General features: G+C 35.6%; 1 protein-coding gene across 1 annotated transcript in view; it reads right to left on the bottom strand.

Moving 5' to 3' along the window:
• Positions 1–237: 237 nt before the first annotated feature.
• The window catches only part of LOC130446830 (uncharacterized PPE family protein PPE62-like), a 70,030-nt gene continuing 46,070 nt past the window's right edge, over positions 238–24,197 (bottom strand). The window contains exons 2-3 of the mRNA XM_056783316.1: positions 18,033–18,312; positions 238–1,389 (exon numbers count right to left, since the gene is read on the bottom strand). Coding sequence (XP_056639294.1) covers positions 238–1,389; positions 18,033–18,312 — 1,432 coding nt within the window. The remainder of the gene's footprint in view (positions 1,390–18,032; positions 18,313–24,197) is intronic.

Here is a 24,197-nt window from a genome sequence, read left to right as displayed (position 1 = left end):
CCTCCTCCTCGCAAATACAATAAAAAAACTAAAAGATTCATAATATTGTCAATAATAATGATAAAAATAAAAAATAAACTAGCCGGATAAGATCTATTAGCAGATCTAGAATGAAATGATGAAAAATGATCCGAAATGACTAGAGTCCAAACGATAACTATTCTTGAGGTAGAAAATGAGGAAATGTGGGACAGGAAGAATGAATTAAGCAGAGTAAGACATCATAAAGGTTATTATTCAATCCAGCAACGATAAAATCTCTCTGAAATATGAATATGTTAATTGTATGTTACCTATTCGTCCATTACCTATTCGTCTATTACCTATTCGTCCATTACCTATTCGTCCATTACCTATTCGTCTATCACCTATTCGTCTATTACCTATTCGTCCATTACCTATTCGTCTATTACCTATTCGTCCATTACCTATTCGTCTATCACCTATTCGTCTATTACCTATTCGTCCATTACCTATTCGTCTATCACCTATTCGTCCATTATCTATTCGTCTATTACCTATTCGTCTATTACCTATTCGTCCATTACCTATTCGTCCATTACCTATTCGTCTATCACCTATTCGTCTATTACCTATTCGTCTATCACCTATTCGTCTATTACCTATTCGTCCATTACCTATTCGTCTATCACCTATTCGTCTATTACCTATTCGTCTATTACCTATTCGTCCATTACCTATTCGTCTATCACCTATTCGTCTATCACCTATTCGTCCATTACCTATTCGTCCATTACCTATTCGTCTATCACCTATTCGTCTATTACCTATTCGTCCATTACCTATTCGTCTATCACCTATTCGTCTATTACCTATTCGTCCATTATCTATTCGTCTATTACCTATTCGTCTATTACCTATTCGTCCATTACCTATTCGTCTATCACCTATTCGTCTATCACCTATTCGTCCATTATCTATTCGTCTATTACCTATTCGTCTATTACCTATTCGTCCATTACCTATTCGTCCATTACCTATTCGTCTATCACCTATTCGTCTATCACCTATTCGTCCATTACCTATTCGTCTATCACCTATTCGTCTATTACCTATTCGTCCATTACCTATTCGTCTATCACCTATTCGTCTATTACCTATTCGTCCATTATCTATTCGTCTATTACCTATTCGTCTATTACCTATTCGTCCATTACCTATTCGTCTATCACCTATTCGTCTATCACCTATTCGTCCATTATCTATTCGTCTATTACCTATTCGTCTATTACCTATTCGTCCATTACCTATTCGTCCATTACCTATTCGTCTATCACCTATTCGTCCATTACCTATTCGTCTATCACCTATTCGTCTATTACCTATTTTGATTTGCTTCTGTACTTTCTTTCGGCGTTTCTTCGTTTTCTGCAAATTTCACTACGTTATCAACTTATTTTGTCCGGTCGTTTTATTTATTTGTATTGATTCGAGGTAAAATTGAAGTTAATTAGGATATTGCATAAATCTTTTCATTGATCAAGTACATTTTTTTTCCGTTAAAACGGAGGGAAACTTGAAACATAAAAAAAAAATTGAACGAACAGGTGAATGGGCATCAAGGGTCTATTATATCCGGTTGAATTTTTGCAGTTCCGCATGATGGAACATAAACCGTCGCCTTGTTTCATATATTTTCGTTGGAAGTTTGTGATTATAAACATCTACGAGGTTTGGCTATTAAATAACGAGACTGCGCGTCTAGATGGCGCCTCAGATATCTTGTCTATGCACGTCCGTCACTATTATAGTATTTGCGCGGTAGCGGTTTGAAACCAAATCTCAAATTTCTCGTTAAATCGAAAAAAACTCCTGCGGGGACAATTCTCTATCTCTTGAGCTTGTTTTTGAGCGGCGTCAGCGCTTCAGTGAGTTCCAAAAGAGCACACAGCGCCCAGGTCGTCCTTTGACTGTTTCAACTCCGGAAACAGTGACCAAAATCAACCAAATTGTGCGTGCAAATCTTCGAATGAACATCGGGACGATTGCCGATGATATAAACACCGATAAAGAAACAGTTAGAAACATTTTACACGATGAATTACATGACAAAAGTCTGTGGTAAGTTGGTGCCAAAAAATCTTACTCCCGATCAAAAGCTCTTGCGTCAAAGGGTAGTTTTTTGGATTTACCTACTTTAAAACTTTGAATTTGCGAGAACGGAAACATTTTTCGTAGATAATTTGTCAATAAATAATTTTTATAGTTCAGATTGGAGTAATAGTTCACGAGATAATTACAAAAAGCTGTTTTTTGTAAACATAACATTCTAAAGCCGGTACTACACGATGCGGCAAACATTTGCGTTCCAACGCACGGCTGATCATTGGACGAAGACTGAAATTTTACCTAGAGCTACTTAAAGAAACGAAAACGTGACAACGCAGCATCCACACGCAAGAAGACAAGTAGTTGTACAACGAGTGTTGGTTCCAGCTTCGTTCGGATGTTGGATACTCCTTTGAGACGGATCAAAAGAACCGAATTTTCATCAAGCCTCCAAAGTATTGGACGTGTGGTATCGGTTTAACTTAATTGAAAATAACCTCGTATAGACTAATCTTTCATTACAAATTCTCGGATTGTTGTAAAGGTGTCGCGCTATTGGGTTTTTTAAGCCTTGACAGCGACGAATTTTTCAAAGAAAATTACACTTCGGATCGTCTATTTCGGCACCAATTAGTAATTTTCCCGTAAATAACGTAGCTGCTAAGCATTTCGTTTCCAATTAGATTTGCAAGTGTAAGTAATTTTAATCCCACATACATCTAAATTTACACTATAAAAATGTTTTTACAATTTCATTTTAACCTATCGGTCACCAACTGCAACTAAAGTTGCCCGACGATTAAGAATTTTCCGAAATTAAAAACTTTTTCGATGTCAAAAGGGTGGAGATTGAAAATTGACAGTTGACAATGTCATTTGTCTCATAGTGAAAGAGAGTTTCCGGTTAAATTAAAATGTCAAAATCAAAAAATGCATCACGAACAACCGAAAAAACAATAATAAGAATAAAAGTTGTTTACGTGTGTGAAACCTAGAGAAAAAAAAGCGAAATAAACTCAAATTCAAGAAGATGGAGTGTACAGAAGAAGCTCGAATTTATAGGTTATACCAAGTATAACCTATAAGGCTAAAGCACAGAGATGGTGGTGGGAAAAGAAGAAGAAGACGCAGAAAAACAGGTTAGAGGGAGTTGGAAGAAATTTCAAAGTTAGAGACTGGCAAGAAGGAGCAAAAATCAGGAAAACATGAAAAGAAAGAGTTAAACTTTAATCTACAAACTAGTCAAATATTTTGAATAATTTTTTTCGTGAATTAGCAACTGATTTCACTACGTTTTACCGTCGTGAATCAAATGTAAGAAAATTGAGTAAAGCCTACACACAGTATAATAGTGAACACACTGTTTGTGGTAGTTTATACAGTGTGTTCAGCATGAATATCACCAACGGTTCCAGAAATTCCAATTTATTACACAGTTTAAGTTCCTAATCATAATTTTTTGCAGTGTACTTTATTGCAGTTGTGTCTATTGAAGTTTATTTCTGTGATGTTCCAATTTCATAGATATTGGAATGTTCAAAGTGAAAGACTGCTTCTAACTATATTTTCGTATTGATTTGTTTTTGTGTTGGATCTACGTATATATAACAGAAAGGTTTTTTCTATAGCATTGGTGAAAAACTAAAATTTTCGCTATTTTAGACAACAAAATACGACTATTTCGTGTAGGGTTGACGTTACCTCCATCAAGGGATGAAAAATTTTGATAAAAATGACAAATTTTGGAAACAGTAACTTTCAGCAAGCTATTTTTTTCCATCTGGGTATTTATCCAATAAAATTGGCATCAGCTATCCACTATGGGATTCGCAGTACACCAAATCTTCATAATTCCACCAAAAACGAAAACTTTCCATTTGAATCGACCTCTCTTTGTGATCGGCTCTTTAACTTTTCATATTTTCTTTGATACCACGACTCCTCCAAACTTTTTGTTTCTAATAACGTCCTCACATTGCATGAATTTCATATTTATTATTAAAAGAAAATAGAACAAGTACAGACTAGTATTAATAAGTTAGGCTAGGTTATATTTCCACCTATGACCTTCGTTTCCTTTCTTTACCTCCATGGAATCGATGGGAACTTATTTCTAATGGTAAACCAAAATTTAAACCTGTAGAATTTGGAATATAAAATACGCATCCACCGGATAAACTATATGAATTAACTCTTTCAAATTTATGGGATCTTGATCACGTTGCGGCCAATTTATGGGTTCCTGATTAAGTTGCGGCCAATTTATGGGTTCCTGATAATGTTGCGGCCAATTTATGTGTTCCTGATCATGTTGCGGCAAATTTATGTGTTCCTGATCACGTTGCGGCCAATTTATGGGTACCTGGTAAGTTAGATTAGGTTAGGTTAGATTATATTTCAACCTATGACCTTCATTTTCTTTCTTTACCTACATGGAATCGATAGGAACTTATTTTTAATGGTAAACCAAAATTTAAACCTGTGGAATTTGGAATATGAAATACGCATACACCGGATAGACTTTATGAATTAACTCCTCCAATTTTATGGGTTCCTGGTCACGTTGCGGCCAATTTATGGGTTCCTGATCACGTTGCGGCCAATTTAAGGGTTCCTGGTGAGTTAGATTAGGTTAGGTTAGGTTATATTTCCACCTATGACCTTCGTTTTCTTTCTTTACCTCCATGGAATCGATAGGAACTTATTTTTAATGGTAAACCAAAATTTAAACCTGTGGAATTTGGAATATAAAATACGCATACACCGGATAGACTTTATGAATTAACTCTCCTCCAATTTTATTGGCTCCTGGTCATGTTGCGGTCAATTTATGGGTTCCTGATCACGTTGCAGCCAATTTAAGGGCTGCTGATCACGTTGCGGCCAATTTATGGGTACCTGGTAAGTTAGATTAGGTTAGGTTAGGTTATATTTCCACCTATGACCTTCGTTTTCTTTCTTTACCTCCATGGAATCGATAGGAACTTATTTTTAATGGTAAACCAAAATTTAAACCTGTGGAATTTGGAATATGAAATACGCATACATCGGATAGACTTTATGAATTAACTCTCCTCCAATTTTATGGGATCCTGATCATGTTACGGTCAATTTATGAGTTCCTGATCACGTTGCAGCCAATTTAAGGGCTGCTGATCACGTTGCGGCCAATTTATGGGTACCTGGTAAGTTAGATTAGGTTAGGTTAGGTTATATTTCCACCTATGACCTTCGTTTTCTTTCTTTGCCTCCATGGAATCGATAGGAACTTATTTTTAATGGTAAACCAAAATTTAAACCTGTGGAATTTGGAATATGAAATACGCATACACCGGATAGACTTTATGAATTAACTCCTCCAATTTTATGGGTTCCTGGTCACGTTGCGGCCAATTTATGGGTTCCTGATCACGTTGCGGCCAATTTAAGGGTTCCTGGTGAGTTAGATTAGGTTAGGTTAGGTTATATTTCCACCTATGACCTTCGTTTTCTTTCTTTACCTCCATGGAATCGATAGGAACTTATTTTTAATGGTAAACCAAAATTTAAACCTGTGGAATTTGGAATATAAAATACGCATACACCGGATAGACTTTATGAATTAACTCTCCTCCAATTTTATTGGCTCCTGGTCATGTTGCGGTCAATTTATGGGTTCCTGATCACGTTGCAGCCAATTTAAGGGCTGCTGATCACGTTGCGGCCAATTTATGGGTACCTGGTAAGTTAGATTAGGTTAGGTTAGGTTATATTTCCACCTATGACCTTCGTTTTCTTTCTTTACCTCCATGGAATCGATAGGAACTTATTTTTAATGGTAAACCAAAATTTAAACCTGTGGAATTTGGAATATGAAATACGCATACACCGGATAGACTTTATGAATTAACTCCTCCAATTTTATGGGTTCCTGGTCACGTTGCGGCCAATTTATGGATTCCTGATCACGTTGCGGCCAATTTAAGGGTTCCTGGTGAGTTAGATTAGGTTAGGTTAGGTTATATTTCCACCTATGACCTTCGTTTTCTTTCTTTACCTCCATGGAATCGATAGGAACTTATTTTTAATGGTAAACCAAAATTTAAACCTGTGGAATTTGGAATATAAAATACGCATACACCGGATAGACTTTATGAATTAACTCTCCTCCAATTTTATTGGCTCCTGGTCATGTTGCGGTCAATTTATGGGTTCCTGATCACGTTGCAGCCAATTTAAGGGCTGCTGATCACGTTGCGGCCAATTTATGGGTACCTGGTAAGTTAGATTAGGTTAGGTTAGGTTATATTTCCACCTATGACCTTCGTTTTCTTTCTTTACCTCCATGGAATCGATAGGAACTTATTTTTAATGGTAAACCAAAATTTAAACCTGTGGAATTTGGAATATGAAATACGCATACACCGGATAGACTTTATGAATTAACTCCTCCAATTTTATGGGTTCCTGGTCACGTTGCGGCCAATTTATGGATTCCTGATCACGTTGCGGCCAATTTAAGGGTTCCTGGTGAGTTAGATTAGGTTAGGTTAGGTTATATTTTCACCTATGACCTTCGTTTTCTTTCTTTACCTCCATGGAATCGATAGGAACTTATTTTTAATGGTAAACCAAAATTTAAACCTGTGGAATTTGGAATATGAAATACGCATACACTGGATAGACTTTATGAATTAACTCCTCCAATTTTATTGGCTCCTGGTCATGTTGCGACCAATTTATGGGTTCCTGATCACGTTGCGGATAATTTATGGGTTCCTGATAACGTTGCTGCCAATTGTCTCGCAAAAGAAGCCTTTACTAACCTCCAAATATCTGGAGAAAGTTATTTCGGTGTCACGTGATAATCCATTGATAGTTATTAAATCTATTTAGACAAAATATGGCTCTTATTAGCAGATTACGTATTGGGTACATATATAGTTGCCTAATGTTAACATCTCCTCCGCCATATTGCCACACGAAGTTGAAAGACTGTCAAGACTACGTCACGAAACGTCACCGGATTGGTATAAAATCGAACTAACCTTAAATTCAGCATGTGAAGTGATTGAAGTGATTCAATTCCTGGGAAAAGAACAGCTTATTTCCAAAACATAGTAACTAGTGATTAAAGTGTAATTAATGTACGTTAGATATAATAGAAAAATGGATTAAATGAAACTTCAAGTTAATTTAGTCAACATTTTAATAAAATAAAGTTTATTGTTATTTTATGAATGTCGTCAGAAAATAACGAACAAAAACAACCATTTCTTTTATGTTAGAAATAAAGAACGAGATACCGCGTATTTGGTAAGGAAATATATTACATGCTTGGGCGACAGACCATACATGTTGGTTTAAAACGAAACAAAAAACACGTTTTCCCATAATTAGTATACATGAAAGTAATTTCTCTCTGTCTAATTTAACCATATACGTAAAACTATATATGATTACATTGAAGGGCTTATAAGGTATTACTTTAGTCGTTAGACGTTTAAAAATCAAATCTCTGAGAAATTTTTAATAAAAAAATATTGTATACATACAACAGAATAAAACGATGTTACTCTGTTGAAATTTTTGAAATATTTCGCTAAAAAGAATTCAATTAAGTTTTTGGTATTTTCGTAAGTGTCTTTCTCCACAAATTTCCGATACCAAAATCGAATAATCCATAATGAAATAACAAATTTTCTGTTATTTCGGGATTCAAAGAATATTTTACATATTTTCCTTTTTCTTTACAAGAAAAATCATGCATTCCAACACGACAATCTGGTGGTACAAATCGACAATCGGAACTTTAATGACTTATATGTCAAAAACAAGACCAGCAACATGGAAAACGAAATAACCCCAGGAAACCATAGAAATGAACGTTCTTAAGTGGATCGAGGGGAAAAAACTATTAGATCGAGAAAGAAGCGGAAACATCAGACGATTATGTGACGTAGAATATTAGATATCACAAGATACAAAAAATCTCTAGAAATGTCCGATTGGAACGCGGAGAAAAAAGAAGAAAAACAAGGTTATTATTATTGAGTGGTAGTCTATACTTGTCTTGTTATAATTTTGACATTTTCTTTTCGTTCGGCTCCGTTTCTGGTTCGGAATATTTACCAACAAGCGGTAGAAAGGAATCGAAAACGGCCAAGAATAATTTCAGAGTCAAGAAATCTGCTAGGCGGTGATTCCATAAGAAGTTCTTGTGTCTTAATTTAATACTTATAAATTCCGATTCGAAAGTGTGTTAATTTTATTTTTAAATCGAATTTGCGGCTTTAGTTTCAACAAAATTATCATTTATCGTTTTGTATTTTCGTTTTTGTGGATCGTTCTAACAAATATTGTTCGCTAAATGTTGTGTTAATCAAGTTTCTCGACAAGAAATCTTGGAATCGACATAAAATTTCTTGTACTCTCTCGAAATCTTAATTAACTTCTAATCTTTATCTGGTTTCAAATTAAAAGCGAAATCAAGACGAAATTTTGAAATATTGTAGAGTTTAACGTAAACCGGGACACATTTCGAGGGATTCTATTCATCAAGTTTTAAAATATGGCAACAGGGATGTGAATATGTCAAATTTGACATTGTCATTATAAAGTTTGACGTTTTTAATGGGGAACGTACTCAGAACGTGCTGTCATACGTCATACGTCACCAGGAAACATTTTAAAGCAAATGGTCGTTGGAAATGACAAGACATGTCGCAAAGTATGACACAGGGAAACCAATCGGAGACGACGAATCATTCTCCGTCACCAGAATGCGAGCTGTCACACATCATTTCAAATCAAAACGTTTTTAAACAGTCAAAACATCGAATTGAGGGATGATCCGACGTACAGTTCTTATTTGATACGCAATTATGTCTTTTTATCGCCGCAGATCAAAAATAAATTTTGGGGTTAACGTTTTTTTACACTTGAAGAATCTGTTGATACGTATAATCACATGTTTTGGAGGTATTTCGATCGGAATGGAAAAAATGTTATTTCATTGTTTTTATCTTAATTCAAGGATGTTTTAGAAAGAATTTGGCAATAATTTAGGCCTAAAACAACACGTTTTGCAGCTTGCATAGATTCTACATCATATTGGAGTTCATACAATTCAAATGAATATGTTATAAATCATCCGATATTAGTGTTTGGAGTAGTAAATGTTCAATTGTAACATTCACGTCTTGTTTACGTATTTGTTAATTAGAATTACCGCTTTAGAAGCAGAAAATCTACAACGAGACTTCCGCATGGAAGCCTTATTGTAATTACTTTCATTCCGTTAGGAACTAACCACCAACTTCGGTTTAACTCCAAGATTTTCTTAAGGAATTAAAGTTCTATTAAGATTAGCTGGAAATAATGGTTCTGGTAAAGAAAACCTATGGTTTCAGTGGTTAATGATGAAATAATAGTGTTAACAAAACGTTAACTTTCTCCTTAGATGAAATTCTCTTTTGTTGGTATTAAAACTGGAACTTTTTTATAATTCATTACCCGTACTTGAAGATATTTGATATTTTCTAAATTACAAACAGACACATTCGTATCTACAACAATGAATTTTAACTTTACTCGTTAGCGGATTTTTTTTCTAATTATTAGTAAATACCAATCGAAGTTTTCGCCCACTCAATAATCCAATTTCAAAATGATACAAATACGACTGCACCGACTAATTTTTTGTTTTATTTCAACCGTGAATTGTAGTTTATTGAAAGAAGCTGCAATTTTTTAATGAAGAAACCTCCTCGAAGACGTCATAATGGAAGAGGTTGCAGTGGACTGAAGACCATAAAAATTGAACGCATGAAGATTGTGGAGAAAGTAGAAATAGATGCTAGATCCATTTGTAATGTCGACGGAACTCTTTGACGGTTTGAAGAAGTTTTGGAAGAAAACGACTGAAGAGATTTTGAAGAAATAATACTAGAAGTGAAATTTATCTTCCAGTATAGGCAAAAACTGCTTACTGGTAATGGATACCGTCCTCGTACGCTAATACTTGACTTCTTCTTAGTGTCATCGTTTCGATATTCGATAGAACCACTCGGTTCTTTCCTCTCAATTATATCAAAGACCTCTGGAAGTCTATTTCTGAAATTTTCAGAGTTATCTAGTTTTCCTGCGTTTTTCTATTAGTTGCTTGACCGTATTGCATCACGTTTATCTTCTTGATGCAAACTGCACTTAAAAAATAGTTCATGCAATCTTCTTTTGTTACCATTAACCCTTCTTGGATCTAATTGGACCTGCACCTCGTCACCTCCGCGTTTATTTTATCTAGTACAATAAGAGGCGTCCACGCGGAAGTTTCGTTGTAGATTTTCTGCTTCTAAAGCGGTAATTCTAATTAACAAATACGTAAACAAGACGTGAATGTTACAATTGAACATTTACTACTCCAAACACTAATATCGGATGATTTATAACATATTCATTTGAATTGTATGAACTCCAAAATGATGTAGAATCTATGCAAGCTGCAAAACGTGTTGTTTTAGGCCTAAATTATTGCCAAATTCTTTCTAAAACATCCTTGAATTAAGATAAAAACAATGAAATAACATTTTTTCCATTCCGATCGAAATACCTCCAAAACATGTGATTATACGTATCAACAGATTCTTCAAGTGTAAAAAAACGTTAACCCCAAAATTTATTTTTGATCTGCGGCGATAAAAAGACATAATTGCGTATCAAATAAGAACTGTACGTCGGATCATCCCTCAATTCGATGTTTTGACTGTTTAAAAACGTTTTGATTTGAAATGATGTGTGACAGCTCGCATTCTGGTGGCGGAGAATGATTCGTCGTCTCCGATTGGTTTCCCTGTGTCATACTTTGCGACATGTCTTGTCATTTCCAACGACCATTTGCTTTAAAATGTTTCCTGGTGACGTATGACGTATGACAGCACGTTATGAGTACGTTCCCCATTAAAAACGTCAAACTTTATAATGACAATGTCAAATTTGACATATTCACATCCCTGTTGCCATATTTTAAAACTTGATGAATAGAATCCCTCGAAATGTGTCCCGGTTTACGTTAAACTCTACAATATTTCAAAATTTCGTCTTGATTTCGCTTTTAATTTGAAACCAGATAAAGATTAGAAGTTGATTAAGATTTCGAGAGAGTACAAGAAATTTTATGTCGATTCCAAGATTTCTTGTCGAGAAACTTGATTAACACAACATTTAGCGAACAATATTTGTTAGAACGATCCACAAAAACGAAAATACAAAACGATAAATGATAATTTTGTTGAAACTAAAGCCGCAAATTCGATTTAAAAATAAAATTAACACACTTTCGAATCGGAATTTATAAGTATTAAATTAAGACACAAGAACTTCTTATGGAATCACCGCCTAGCAGATTTCTTGACTCTGAAATTATTCTTGGCCGTTTTCGATTCCTTTTTACCGCTTGTTGGTAAATATTCCGAACCAGAAACGGAGCCGAACGAAAAGAAAATGTCAAAATTATAACAAGACAAGTATAGACTACCACTCAATAATAATAACCTTGTTTTTCTTCTTTTTTCTCCGCGTTCCAATCGGACATTTCTAGAGATTTTTTGTATCTTGTGATATCTAATATTCTACGTCACATAATCGTCTGATGTTTCCGCTTCTTTCTCGATCTAATAGTTTTTTCCCCTCGATCCACTTAAGAACGTTTATTTCTATGGTTTCCTGGGGTTATTTCGTTTTCCATGTTGCTGGTCTTGTTTTTGACATATAAGTCATTAAAGTTCCGATTATCGATTTGTACCACCAAATTGTCGTGTTGGAATGCATGATTTTTCTTGTAAAGAAAAAGGAAAATATGTAAAATATTCTTTGAATCCCGAAATAACAGAAAATTTGATATTTCATTATAAATTACTCGGTTTTGGTATTGGAAATTTGTGGAGGAAGACACTTACGAAAATACCAGAAACTTAATTGGATTCTTTTTAGCGAAATATATAAAAAATTCCAACACAACAACTTTTCGGCTTAATTTGATACAACGGAAGCTTATTTTCGAAAGTCAAACATCAATTAATTAATTTTGGTCATTGCAATAACGGATGCGTGAGCTGGTGCATTGTCTCGATGAAACAACTCTTTCTTCTCAATCAAATACGATTGTTTTTACTCGATTTTTTCGTTCAAACTTTGCGTTCAATCATCGCCGTTGATAGTTTTTCCTTTTTCAAAATAATCAATGAAAATTATCCCAAAAAACCGACGCAATGACATTACCTGCAGACGGAACGCTTTTTTCCCTTTTCAGTCCATTGTTTTGATGATTCTTTTGATTCAGGTGTGAAATTATGGACCCACGTTCCATCCATCGTTACGAAAATTCTGCGAAACACTCGATGGAAACATCTTCGCAGCTTTCCGATGTCCAAATTTTCAGTTAATGGTTAGCTCAGTCGACGATCATCCAGTACCGCTTTTCTTCAACATTTCTGGAGTAGTCAGGTCAGGTACTTCTGGAATCATCCTCGTAGCATACAGTTTTTCCAATGTATACAGTCATTTCATTCATTTTCCACATTTTCTTTACTCACCAGAACGTTTAATTTGTTTGTGAAAGAAATTTGTCACATTAATTGAGATCGGGTGAACGAGGAGGACAATATAGAAGACAAACCCTGTTTCGAAAGCATTTTTTTTAATTGTCTTTCGTTTCTTTAATAAATACTTAATGTTCATCCAGTTTTCTACAATTCTCTATGAAATTTCTGATGCTTCCCCTTGCCGGATCCATTTTAAAACCTTCCAAAATATGCGGTTATACATATTTTTCTTATCTCGACTTCGTATTGATATATGGCTAATATTTTTCTAAATGGAATTAAACCCGATCCCTATACGACACTAGATGCTTTCGAATTGAAATACGTTTTGAATCCAGATTCCTGGATCGAGGTACATACATCCTGATTCTGACATCAGGAATAGATTTTCAATTGTGATGGCGCAGTGTGAGACATGTCATCGTTTCAGCGCCAAATACACAAAAGACGAATAAACAGGGCGGCACCGTTGCTTAGAAATATACAGGGTGGGTACACGTAAATTGGGAAACTTTTTTATTATTAATTTTACGAAAAAAAGTTATTCTTTATAAAAAGTTCTGCGTGGTCCGAAACCTAAAATTCAATCATCAGATGTTGATTTTTTTCAGTCGTATACGAGGTTTGTCTAAAAATGTATTTTTCTTTTTGACATTATGGATACTTTTTTGATAAACCTCGTATACGACTGAAAAAAATCAACATCTGATGATTGAATTTTAGGTTTCGGACCACGCAGAACTTTTTATAAAGAATAACTTTTTTTCGTAAAATTAATAATAAAAAAGTTAACTAACGCGTTAAACACTTCTCTAGAAAACAATTAAATAATCAAAAAATTTCTAATATACATAATATTCCATGTTATTTTTTGCAAACCTTCACTATAAAAATGATAAAAGAATAATAGAAATCGGAATATTATAGGAAAAAACAGCTTCTAACCCTTCGATAAACGCCATAACTAGAATTGACGAAATGCACTTTCTATTTCTCGAAAATCCTCTGTATTTACCACAACTAGACTCCAGCGACTTTTTCCTATATCTCCAACTAGAAACTCCATCAGGAGGAGTAATACTACAGCCAATAAAGTTTTTTTCTTCAATAGATTAAACAGTTATAAGAGAAGATGTGGACACCACCACATCAGGAAGCTCAATGGTTCAACGGAACAAATTTCCAAAGAGACCCACCATCCAGATCCTCCATCCGTGTATGGCACACAAGCTTCATTAGCACCGGATCAGTATTGCATAAAAGTGGAGCCGGACGACCCAGCACAAGTGGAGGAAACATACAAGGCAACTCCAAACGCCTACAACAATAATCCAGAGGGTTTTTCATACACAGTTGCGTCTGTATGCCCATAAGGTACAGTTGCAGCAGGCACTGTTACCAACAGATCGACCAAAACGTGTGGAATTTGCCACCAAGGTCTCCGGACGTAACAACCCTCGACTTTTTTTGTGTGGTTATACAAAGGACTTACACAAGCTTTTAGGACAATCACAGGCGACATATTACAGCGTACCTAACTTGAAATTGATCACAGACTGGAAGTGCACCATTGGTACGCATGTTGAAGTGTACTAAAAAAAATTTTATTAATTGCAGTAATACATGCAAAAGACAAAATGTAAATATCTTGTTTATTTTCAAAGATATAAATTTTGGAAGTTATAAATATAATTTTTGAACGCCCATTATATCTAGTTACGTTCCTGATTCCATAAGGACTCATCAGAAATCGATAACAAATTCTTGGATTATTTATTTTTCACCTTGATGTGACATTGAATTAACTTCTGCAATCTTTGTTTGTTATCGACTTATATCGATCTTGAAATAACTGCAAGCAACATTTGGACAGTCAAAATATGCGTATATGTCTTTAGATTATATTTCTATATGTAACAACATCATACTTACACTTTTAAGTGTTTCTGAGTTTCTGAAATTGTACTAAATACTTGAAGGTTGTTTATAACTCGAGTGCCATCTAGCGGCACTATATGGACGTGCAAACCCCACTCTGATCACAAATTTGTAAAAACAAACTTCAAATACAATTTAAGCTTACTTTATACACAAATTATATAATAAATTCTAATATAAATAATGAAAATATCTTTGAAGAGGTTGAAAATACAAGAATTTTGAATATTTTCCTGTAATGTAGACAACTCAAACAGCAATCGTAGTGGTTCGTGGTTGCCTGTATTTTGGCGATCGTTTTCACTTAACCTAATTTCAAGAATTATGTCAATAAACAAAAACCGATTGTATACTGATTATTTTTTATTTCTATGCAAAATGTGAAGTTTATGAAGCCGATATTGTTATTTTTATTCGTGATATAGGATAAGTATTATTCAAAATATTAAATAAATTATACTTTCGCGGTTTCCTCGAAAAATTATCCGATTTCAATGAATTTTTTATAACTTCAAATGTGATCATAAACGCAATTCTTTGCATATAATCGTTAATAACTTTTTTACATAGCAACAAACGTAGTTTATATATATTTTTTGTTAATCTACACAAAAAAAACGAACGAAAAAAATTAAAAAACGTTTGTTTATTCATTTTTTATATCTAACAGTCAAGATTAGGAAGAAATCATTTTTTTAATGGTGAAAACTTACAATTTTTCAAAGTTAACTTTTAACATCGTACACTCGATTACAATAAATAGTTTTAAGAATGTTTTTGCTTATATAAATTTAATGATTATTTAATAGAAAAAAGTACAAATGATTGTATGTGAAGAAAGGTCAATTTTGGAAGAAATTGTTTTTATTTTTAATTGTAAAAACATGATAAATCAACATTTTTTTATAATTCATTCTTTCAATTTGTTTGTTTTTTTGTGTAGATTATGAAAAAAAATATAACAACTTCTTTGGATTATTTGGAAAAAAGTTATGGACAATTATACGTGAATGAGTGCATTTACTTAAACTATTTTATATAATGTAATCAAGTATTGGACTCATAGTTCGTTTAATTTCCAAAATTATTTGAATTTTTGTTTGAAATTATTTTAATTATGTTTCTCTTTATTAACCATATAAAAATAAACCAGTGGTACCAAAAAAATCGTCAATTATTCACCCAAATAGAATAGAATAAAAGCAATAACTTTAAACGTACTAAAATTAAAGTAAATTTCAATTTGTTTTTATTTTCGCCTTTACTTTAATTGAAGTACTTTCAATACGATATTATTTGAAAAATCTAATTTATTTCTATCTATAAAACACCTCAGTTGTTTTCGTTTTAGGAAATAACCGCACCTAAAACATAAATCATTTACCTATTACATCAGAATTGTTGATGAAAACAAGCAAAACTCGTAGGGCGATAAAACGTGTTATATTAATAACAGATATTCGAATGTCATTAGGGACGAAAAGAGGCCGAGCACGCGTTACCTTAAAACGAATCAAGGTTAATATCAACATGTCACTTTTTTATAATATTCGTACAAAAAAATGTTCAACCTTCTTTTCGTCTAAACTAGTTCGTATTATAATGGGCCAAACGAAGGGTCCCAATCACTCTGGATATTACTTTGGGAATCGCCCTTTTCGAATATCTCTTTTGTCGAAACAATTTTATTTATTAGTACAGGAAACGAAGTCAAAAAATAGCTAGAAGTGTATAGAGTGTTGCGGCACGCTAGAAATTAGTCTACGCTTGCTTCATAAGATGCATTTTGAGAAAAAAACGATGTTTACTGAAAAAGGAGTGGTGGAAAATCGGAAAATTTTGATTTTTAAATAAGAAAATGAATTTTCGAATTGCGAGTGAAGTAAATTTCGTACAAAAATGATATCATACCCTTTTTGTGAACAATTAGTCGTTTTGTCACAAGACTAACATTTAAACTTGCCCATAATACAACAATAAATCATATACAGTTTCTTCCAATGTCAAAAATATTACAAAGATGCACGTTGTTTCACATTATGCATCATAGCTACTATTACAAAAAAATTACTCGAGTAAATTAAACAAATTCCTAACCTAACCTAACCTAACCTAACCGCACCTAACCTAACCTAACCGCACCTAACCTAAACCTAAGCTAACCTAACCTAACCTAACCTAACCTAAGCTAAGCTAACCTAACCTAAACCTAACCTAACCGCACCTAACCTAACCTAAACCTAACCGAAGCTATCCTAACCTAAACCTAACCTAACCGCACCTAACCTAACCTAACCTAAACCTAACCTAACCTAAACCTAACCTAACCGCACCTAACCTAACCTAAACCTAACCTAAGCTATCCTAACCTAAACTAAACCTAACCTAACCGCACCTAACCTAACCTAAACCTAACCTAACCGCACCTAACCTAAACCTAAGCTAACCTAAACCTAACCGCACCTAACCTAACCTAACCTAAGCTAACCTAAGCTAACCTAAACCTAACCTAACCGCACCTAACCTAACCTAACCTAAACCTAACCGCACCTAACCTAACCTAAACTAAACCTAAGCTAACCTAAACCTAACCTAACCTCACCTAACCTAACTTTTTTTTGCCCAGAGGTGGGGCGGAAGTTAATGCCTTCCTCACAACGGGCGGGTGCAAAAGCTGTGAGTTTGTGTGGGATTCTCACCCACTAAACCACCCTCCTCAATCCTCGGGAGTGTCGTACGACGGGAGGACAACAAATTGTCATTGCATCAGCGTATAACACTTAATTCTTTGAATTTTTTTGAGCTGTTTTTTAGCTTCACTCCTCTCCACCAATCCGTCAAAACGGCACGAGAAGAGAGAAAGTTACTGAGCCACTCCACCTAACCTAACCTCACATAACCTAAAACTTAATATTTGGTGACGGATTTTAAATAAAAATGAGAAAACGAAGTAAAAAAAAACAAGAAAAAATAATTAAATCTGCAGCTGTTTTGCTTTTAGAGTCTGATATACAAGTTAGTTGGTCGAAATTAACCGATTTCATCTTAGAATTGCAGCTTGGAACGCACCTGCTAAAGGCCACTTCACACGATGCAATACAAAAAATATTTCGCGATCAAAAGCATGCGCAGTAAAAGTAAACAAATTCCTAACCTTAATTTTCGTTCAATATTTTGTTGTTGACGGGTTGAAAATGAGATTAACAAAACTAGTACTAAGTAACGAAGTGAAAAAGCGTCAATAATTATTAAATCTGCTGCTGTTTGTCTTTTGACGTACATGTCGGTTGGTAATACAAAAGTAACTAAATTTCTCCCTAGAATTGCAACTTTGGCTCAATAAAAACGACACCAAAGCAAATAATGTTTCAAGCGCGAGATTTTGCAAGAAACAATCAGTTTTTTTCAAAAAATATTGAGTCTTGCATTGCACGCAGTATTTACATCATGTAAAGTCGCCTTTAGGGAATTTTCGTTACGAACGGCCATGTTGCAGCGGCTAGAAACTAAGTCAAACTGTCTCGAACCGATAATGTTGCCAACTTGAATAATTTTATTGTAAATCATCGTAAAAACAAGAATTGTAGTTGTTAGGACCCCCAATTTATTTTCCGAAACTGCGAGGTACCCAAAGTGAGTCATGGGTCGTCTCCTGGGTGTCCAATCCTTTTGATCGTGCATCCAACCAGGAAGCTCGACATGTATCCGACAAGCAGACCCAAACCTAAAAAACGAATCCGAATACGTCAAACAGGCTTTTGTAAGAGGTTATCTCTCGGCTCCATTCCAACTAAGCCGAAAGGATGTTTCCAAGGTCTTCCGAACATCAAAACCTCCTCTTTCCAACCTGACCTCCAAGGAACTGGAGACTTTCGAAGTTATTACTTCTTTTGTGCATAATCCCGAACCTTGGACAACAATCTCGAAGACCTTTATTGTTCAGCGACCTTGAAAATCCCTCGAGCAGTGGAAATTTGTTCACGAATTTGACTCAGGATGTTTCGAATCGAATAAACTTACTTTTATTGATATTTGATTTTCCTTAAGCCGAAAGGATGTTTCCAAGGTCTTCCGAACATCAAAACCTCCTCTTTCCAACCTGACCTCCAAGGAACTGGAGACTTTCGAAATTATTACTTCTTTTGTGCATAATCCCGAACCTTGGACAACAATTTCGAAGACCTTTATTGTTCAGCGACCTTGAAAATCCCTCCAGTAGTGGAAATTTCTTCACGAATTTGACTCGGGATGTTTCGAATCGAATAAACTTACTTTTATTGATATTTGATTTTCCTTAAGCCGAAAGGATGTTTCCAAGGTCTTCCGAACATCAGAACCTCCTCATTCCAACCTGACCTCCAAGGAACTGGAGACTTTTGAAGATATTGCAGCAGACAAAGACAATGTCTACTTGTTTTGTGCACAATCCTGACCGCATAAACTTTCCCGAACCTTGGACGATAATTTCGAAGACCTTTATTGTTCAGCGACCTTGAAAATCCCTCGAGTAGTGGAAATTTCTTCACGAATTTGACTCAGGATGTTTCGAATCGAATAAACTTACTTTTATTGATATTTGATTTTCCTTAAGCTGAAAGGATGTTTCCAAGGTCTTCCGAACATCAAAACCTCCTCTTTCCAACCTGACCTCCAAGGAACTGGAGACTTTCGAAGTTATTACTTCTTTTGTGCATAATCCTGAACCTTGGACAACAATTTCGAAGACCTTTATTGTTCAGCGACCTTGAAAATCCCTCCAGTAGTGGAAATTTCTTCACGAATTTGACTCGGGATGTTTCGAATCGAATAAACTTACTTTTATTGATATTTGATTTTCCTTAAGCCGAAAGGATGTTTCCAAGGTCTTCCGAACATCAAAACCTCCTCATTCCAACCTGACCTCCAAGGAACTGGAGACTTTTGAAGATATTGCAGCAGACAAAGACAATGTCTACTTGTTTTGTGCACAATCCTGACCGCATAAACTTTCCCGAACCTTGGACGATAATTTCGAAGACCTTTATTGTTCAGCGACCTTGAAAATCCCTCGAGTAGTGGAAATTTCTTCACGAATTTGACTCAGGATGTTTCGAATCGAATAAACTTACTTTTATTGATATTTGATTTTCCTTAAGCCGAAAGGATGTTTCCAAGGTCTTCCGAACATCAAAACCTCCTCATTCCAACCTGACCTCCAAGGAACTGGAGACTTTTGAAGATATTGCAGCAGACAAAGACAATGTCTACTTGTTTTGTGCACAATCCTGACCGCATAAACTTTCCCGAACCTTGGACGATAATTTCGAAGACCTTTATTGTTCAGCGACCTTGAAAATCCCTCGAGTAGTGGAAATTTCTTCACGAATTTGACTCAGGATGTTTCGAATCGAATAAACTTACTTTTATTGATATTTGATTTTCCTTAAGCCGAAAGGATGTTTCCAAGGTCTTCCGAACATCAAAACCTCCTCATTCCAACCTGACCTCCAAGGAACTGGAGACTTTTGAAGATATTGCAGCAGACAAAGACAATGTCTACTTGTTTTGTGCACAATCCTGACCGCATAAACTTTCCCGAACCTTGGACGACAATTTCGAAGACCTTTATTGTTCAGCGACCTTGAAAATCCCTCGAGCAGTGGAAATTTGTTCACGAATTTGACTCAGGATGTTTCGAATCGAATAAACTTACTTTTATTGATATTTGATTTTCCTTAAGCTGAAAGGATGTTTCCAAGGTCTTCCGAACATCAAAACCTCCTCATTCCAATCTGACCTCCAAGGAACTGGAGACTTTTGAAGATATTGCAGCAGACAAAGACAATGTCTACTTGTTTTGTGCACAATCCTGACCGCATAAACTTTCCCGAACCTTGGACGACAATTTCGAAGACCTTTATTGTTCAGCGACCTTGAAAATCCCTCGAGTAGTGGAAATTTCTTCACGAATTTGACTCAGGATGTTTCGAATCGAATAAACTTACTTTTATTGATATTTGATTTTCCTTAAGCTGAAAGGATGTTTCCAAGGTCTTCCGAACATCAAAACCTCCTCATTCCAACCTGACCTCCAAGGAACTGGAGACTTTTGAAGATATTGCAGCAGACAAAGACAATGTCTACTTGTTTTGTGCACAATCCTGACCGCATAAACTTTCCCGAACCTTGGACGACAATTTCGAAGACCTTTATTGTTCAGCGACCTTGAAAATCCCTCGAGTAGTGGAAATTTCTTCACGAATTTGACTCAGGATGTTTCGAATCGAATAAACTTACTTTTATTGATATTTGATTTTCCTTAAGCTGAAAGGATGTTTCCAAGGTCTTCCGAACATCAAAACTTCCTCTTTCCAACCTGACCTCCAAGGAACTGGAGACTTTTGAAGATATTGCAGCAGACAAAGACAATGTCTACTTGTTTTGTGCACAATCCTGACCGCGTAAACTTTCCCAAACCTTGGACGACAATTTCGAAGACCTTTATTGTTCAGCGACCTTGAAAATCCCTCGAGTAGTGGAAATTTCTTCACGAATTTGACTCAGGATGTTTCGAATCGAATAAACTTACTTTTATTGATATTTGATTTTCCTTAAGCTGAAAGGATGTTTCCAAGGTCTTCCGAACATCAAAACCTCCTCTTTCCAACCTGACCTCCAAGGAACTGGAGACTTTCGAAGTTATTACTTCTTTTGTGCATAATCCCGAACCTTGGACAACAATTTCGAAGACCTTTATTGTTCAGCGACCTTGAAAATCCCTCGAGCAGTGGAAATTTGTTCACGAATTTGACTCAGGATGTTTCGAATCGAATAAACTTACTTTTATTGATATTTGATTTTCCTTAAGCTGAAAGGATGTTTCCAAGGTCTTCCGAACATCAAAACTTCCTCTTTCCAACCTGACCTCCAAGGAACTGGAGACTTTTGAAGATATTGCAGCAGACAAAGACAATGTCTACTTGTTTTGTGCACAATCCTGACCGCGTAAACTTTCCCGAACCTTGGACGACAATTTCGAAGACCTTTATTGTTCAGCGACCTTGAAAATCCCTCGAGTAGTGGAAATTTCTTCACGAATTTGACTCAGGATGTTTCGAATCGAATAAACTTACTTTTATTGATATTTGATTTTCCTTAAGCTGAAAGGATGTTTCCAAGGTCTTCCGAACATCAAAACCTCCTCATTCCAACCTGACCTCCAAGGAACTGGAGACTTTTGAAGATATTGCAGCAGACAAAGACAATGTCTACTTGTTTTGTGCACAATCCTGACCGCATAAACTTTCCCGAACCTTGGACGACAATTTCGAAACCTTTATTGTTCAGCGACCTTGAAAATCCCTCGAGTAGTGGAAATTTCTTCACGAATTTGACTCAGGATGTTTCGAATCGAATAAACTTACTTTTATTGATATTTGATTTTCCTTAAGCTGAAAGGATGTTTCCAAGGTCTTCCGAACATCAAAACTTCCTCTTTCCAACCTGACCTCCAAGGAACTGGAGACTTTTGAAGATATTGCAGCAGACAAAGACAATGTCTACTTGTTTTGTGCACAATCCTGACCGCGTAAACTTTCCCAAACCTTGGACGACAATTTCGAAGACCTTTATTGTTCAGCGACCTTGAAAATCCCTCGAGTAGTGGAAATTTCTTCACGAATTTGACTCAGGATGTTTCGAATCGAATAAACTTACTTTTATTGATATTTGATTTTCCTTAAGCTGAAAGGATGTTTCCAAGGTCTTCCGAACATCAAAACCTCCTCTTTCCAACCTGACCTCCAAGGAACTGGAGACTTTCGAAGTTATTACTTCTTTTGTGCATAATCCCGAACCTTGGACAACAATTTCGAAGACCTTTATTGTTCAGCGACCTTGAAAATCCCTCGAGCAGTGGAAATTTGTTCACGAATTTGACTCAGGATGTTTCGAATCGAATAAACTTACTTTTATTGATATTTGATTTTCCTTAAGCTGAAAGGATGTTTCCAAGGTCTTCCGAACATCAAAACCTCCTCATTCCAACCTGACCTCCAAGGAACTGGAGACTTTTGAAGATATTGCAGCAGACAAAGACAATGTCTACTTGTTTTGTGCACAATCCTGACCGCATAAACTTTCCCGAACCTTGGACGACAATTTCGAAGACCTTTATTGTTCAGCGACCTTGAAAATCCCTCGAGTAGTGGAAATTTCTTCACGAATTTGACTCAGGATGTTTCGAATCGAATAAACTTACTTTTATTGATATTTGATTTTCCTTAAGCTGAAAGGATGTTTCCAAGGTCTTCCGAACATCAAAACCTCCTCATTCCAACCTGACCTCCAAGGAACTGGAGACTTTTGAAGATATTGCAGCAGACAAAGACAATGTCTACTTGTTTTGTGCACAATCCTGACCGCATAAACTTTCCCGAACCTTGGACGACAATTTCGAAACCTTTATTGTTCAGCGACCTTGAAAATCCCTCGAGTAGTGGAAATTTCTTCACGAATTTGACTCAGGATGTTTCGAATCGAATAAACTTACTTTTATTGATATTTGATTTTCCTTAAGCTGAAAGGATGTTTCCAAGGTCTTCCGAACATCAAAACCTCCTCATTCCAACCTGACCTCCAAGGAACTGGAGACTTTTGAAGATATTGCAGCAGACAAAGACAATGTCTACTTGTTTTGTGCACAATCCTGACCGCATAAACTTTCCCGAACCTTGGACGACAATTTCGAAGACCTTTATTGTTCAGCGACCTTGAAAATCCCTCGAGTAGTGGAAATTTCTTCACGAATTTGACTCAGGATGTTTCGAATCGAATAAACTTACTTTTATTGATATTTGATTTTCCTTAAGCTGAAAGGATGTTTCCAAGGTCTTCCGAACATCAAAACCTCCTCATTCCAACCTGACCTCCAAGGAACTGGAGACTTTTGAAGATATTGCAGCAGACAAAGACAATGTCTACTTGTTTTGTGCACAATCCTGACCGCATAAACTTTCCCGAACCTTGGACGACAATTTCGAAGACCTTTATTGTTCAGCGACCTTGAAAATCCCTCGAGTAGTGGAAATTTCTTCACGAATTTGACTCAGGATGTTTCGAATCGAATAAACTTACTTTTATTGATATTTGATTTTCCTTAAGCTGAAAGGATGTTTCCAAGGTCTTCCGAACATCAAAACCTCCTCATTCCAACCTGACCTCCAAGGAACTGGAGACTTTTGAAGATATTGCAGCAGACAAAGACAATGCCTACTTGTTTTGTGCACAATCCTGACCGCATAAACTTTCCCGAACCTTGGACGACAATTTCGAAGACCTTTATTGTTCAGCGACCTTGAAAATCCCTCGAGCAGTGGAAATTTGTTCACGAATTTGATTCAGGATGTTTCGAATCGAATAAACTTACTTTTATTGATATTTGATTTTCCTTAAGCCGAAAGGATGTTTCCAAGGTCTTCCGAACATCAAAACCTCCTCTTTCCAACCTGACCTCCAAGGAACTGGAGACTTTCGAAGTTATTACTTCTTTTGTGCATAATCCCGAACCTTGGACAACAATCTCGAAGACCTTTATTGTTCAGCGACCTTGAAAATCCCTCGAGCAGTGGA

Source organism: Diorhabda sublineata, chromosome 7, assembly GCF_026230105.1.
Source record: "Diorhabda sublineata isolate icDioSubl1.1 chromosome 7, icDioSubl1.1, whole genome shotgun sequence".
Classification (NCBI taxonomy): Eukaryota; Metazoa; Arthropoda; class Insecta; order Coleoptera; family Chrysomelidae; genus Diorhabda; species Diorhabda sublineata.
This window is presented reverse-complemented; position numbering and strand designations above follow the sequence as displayed.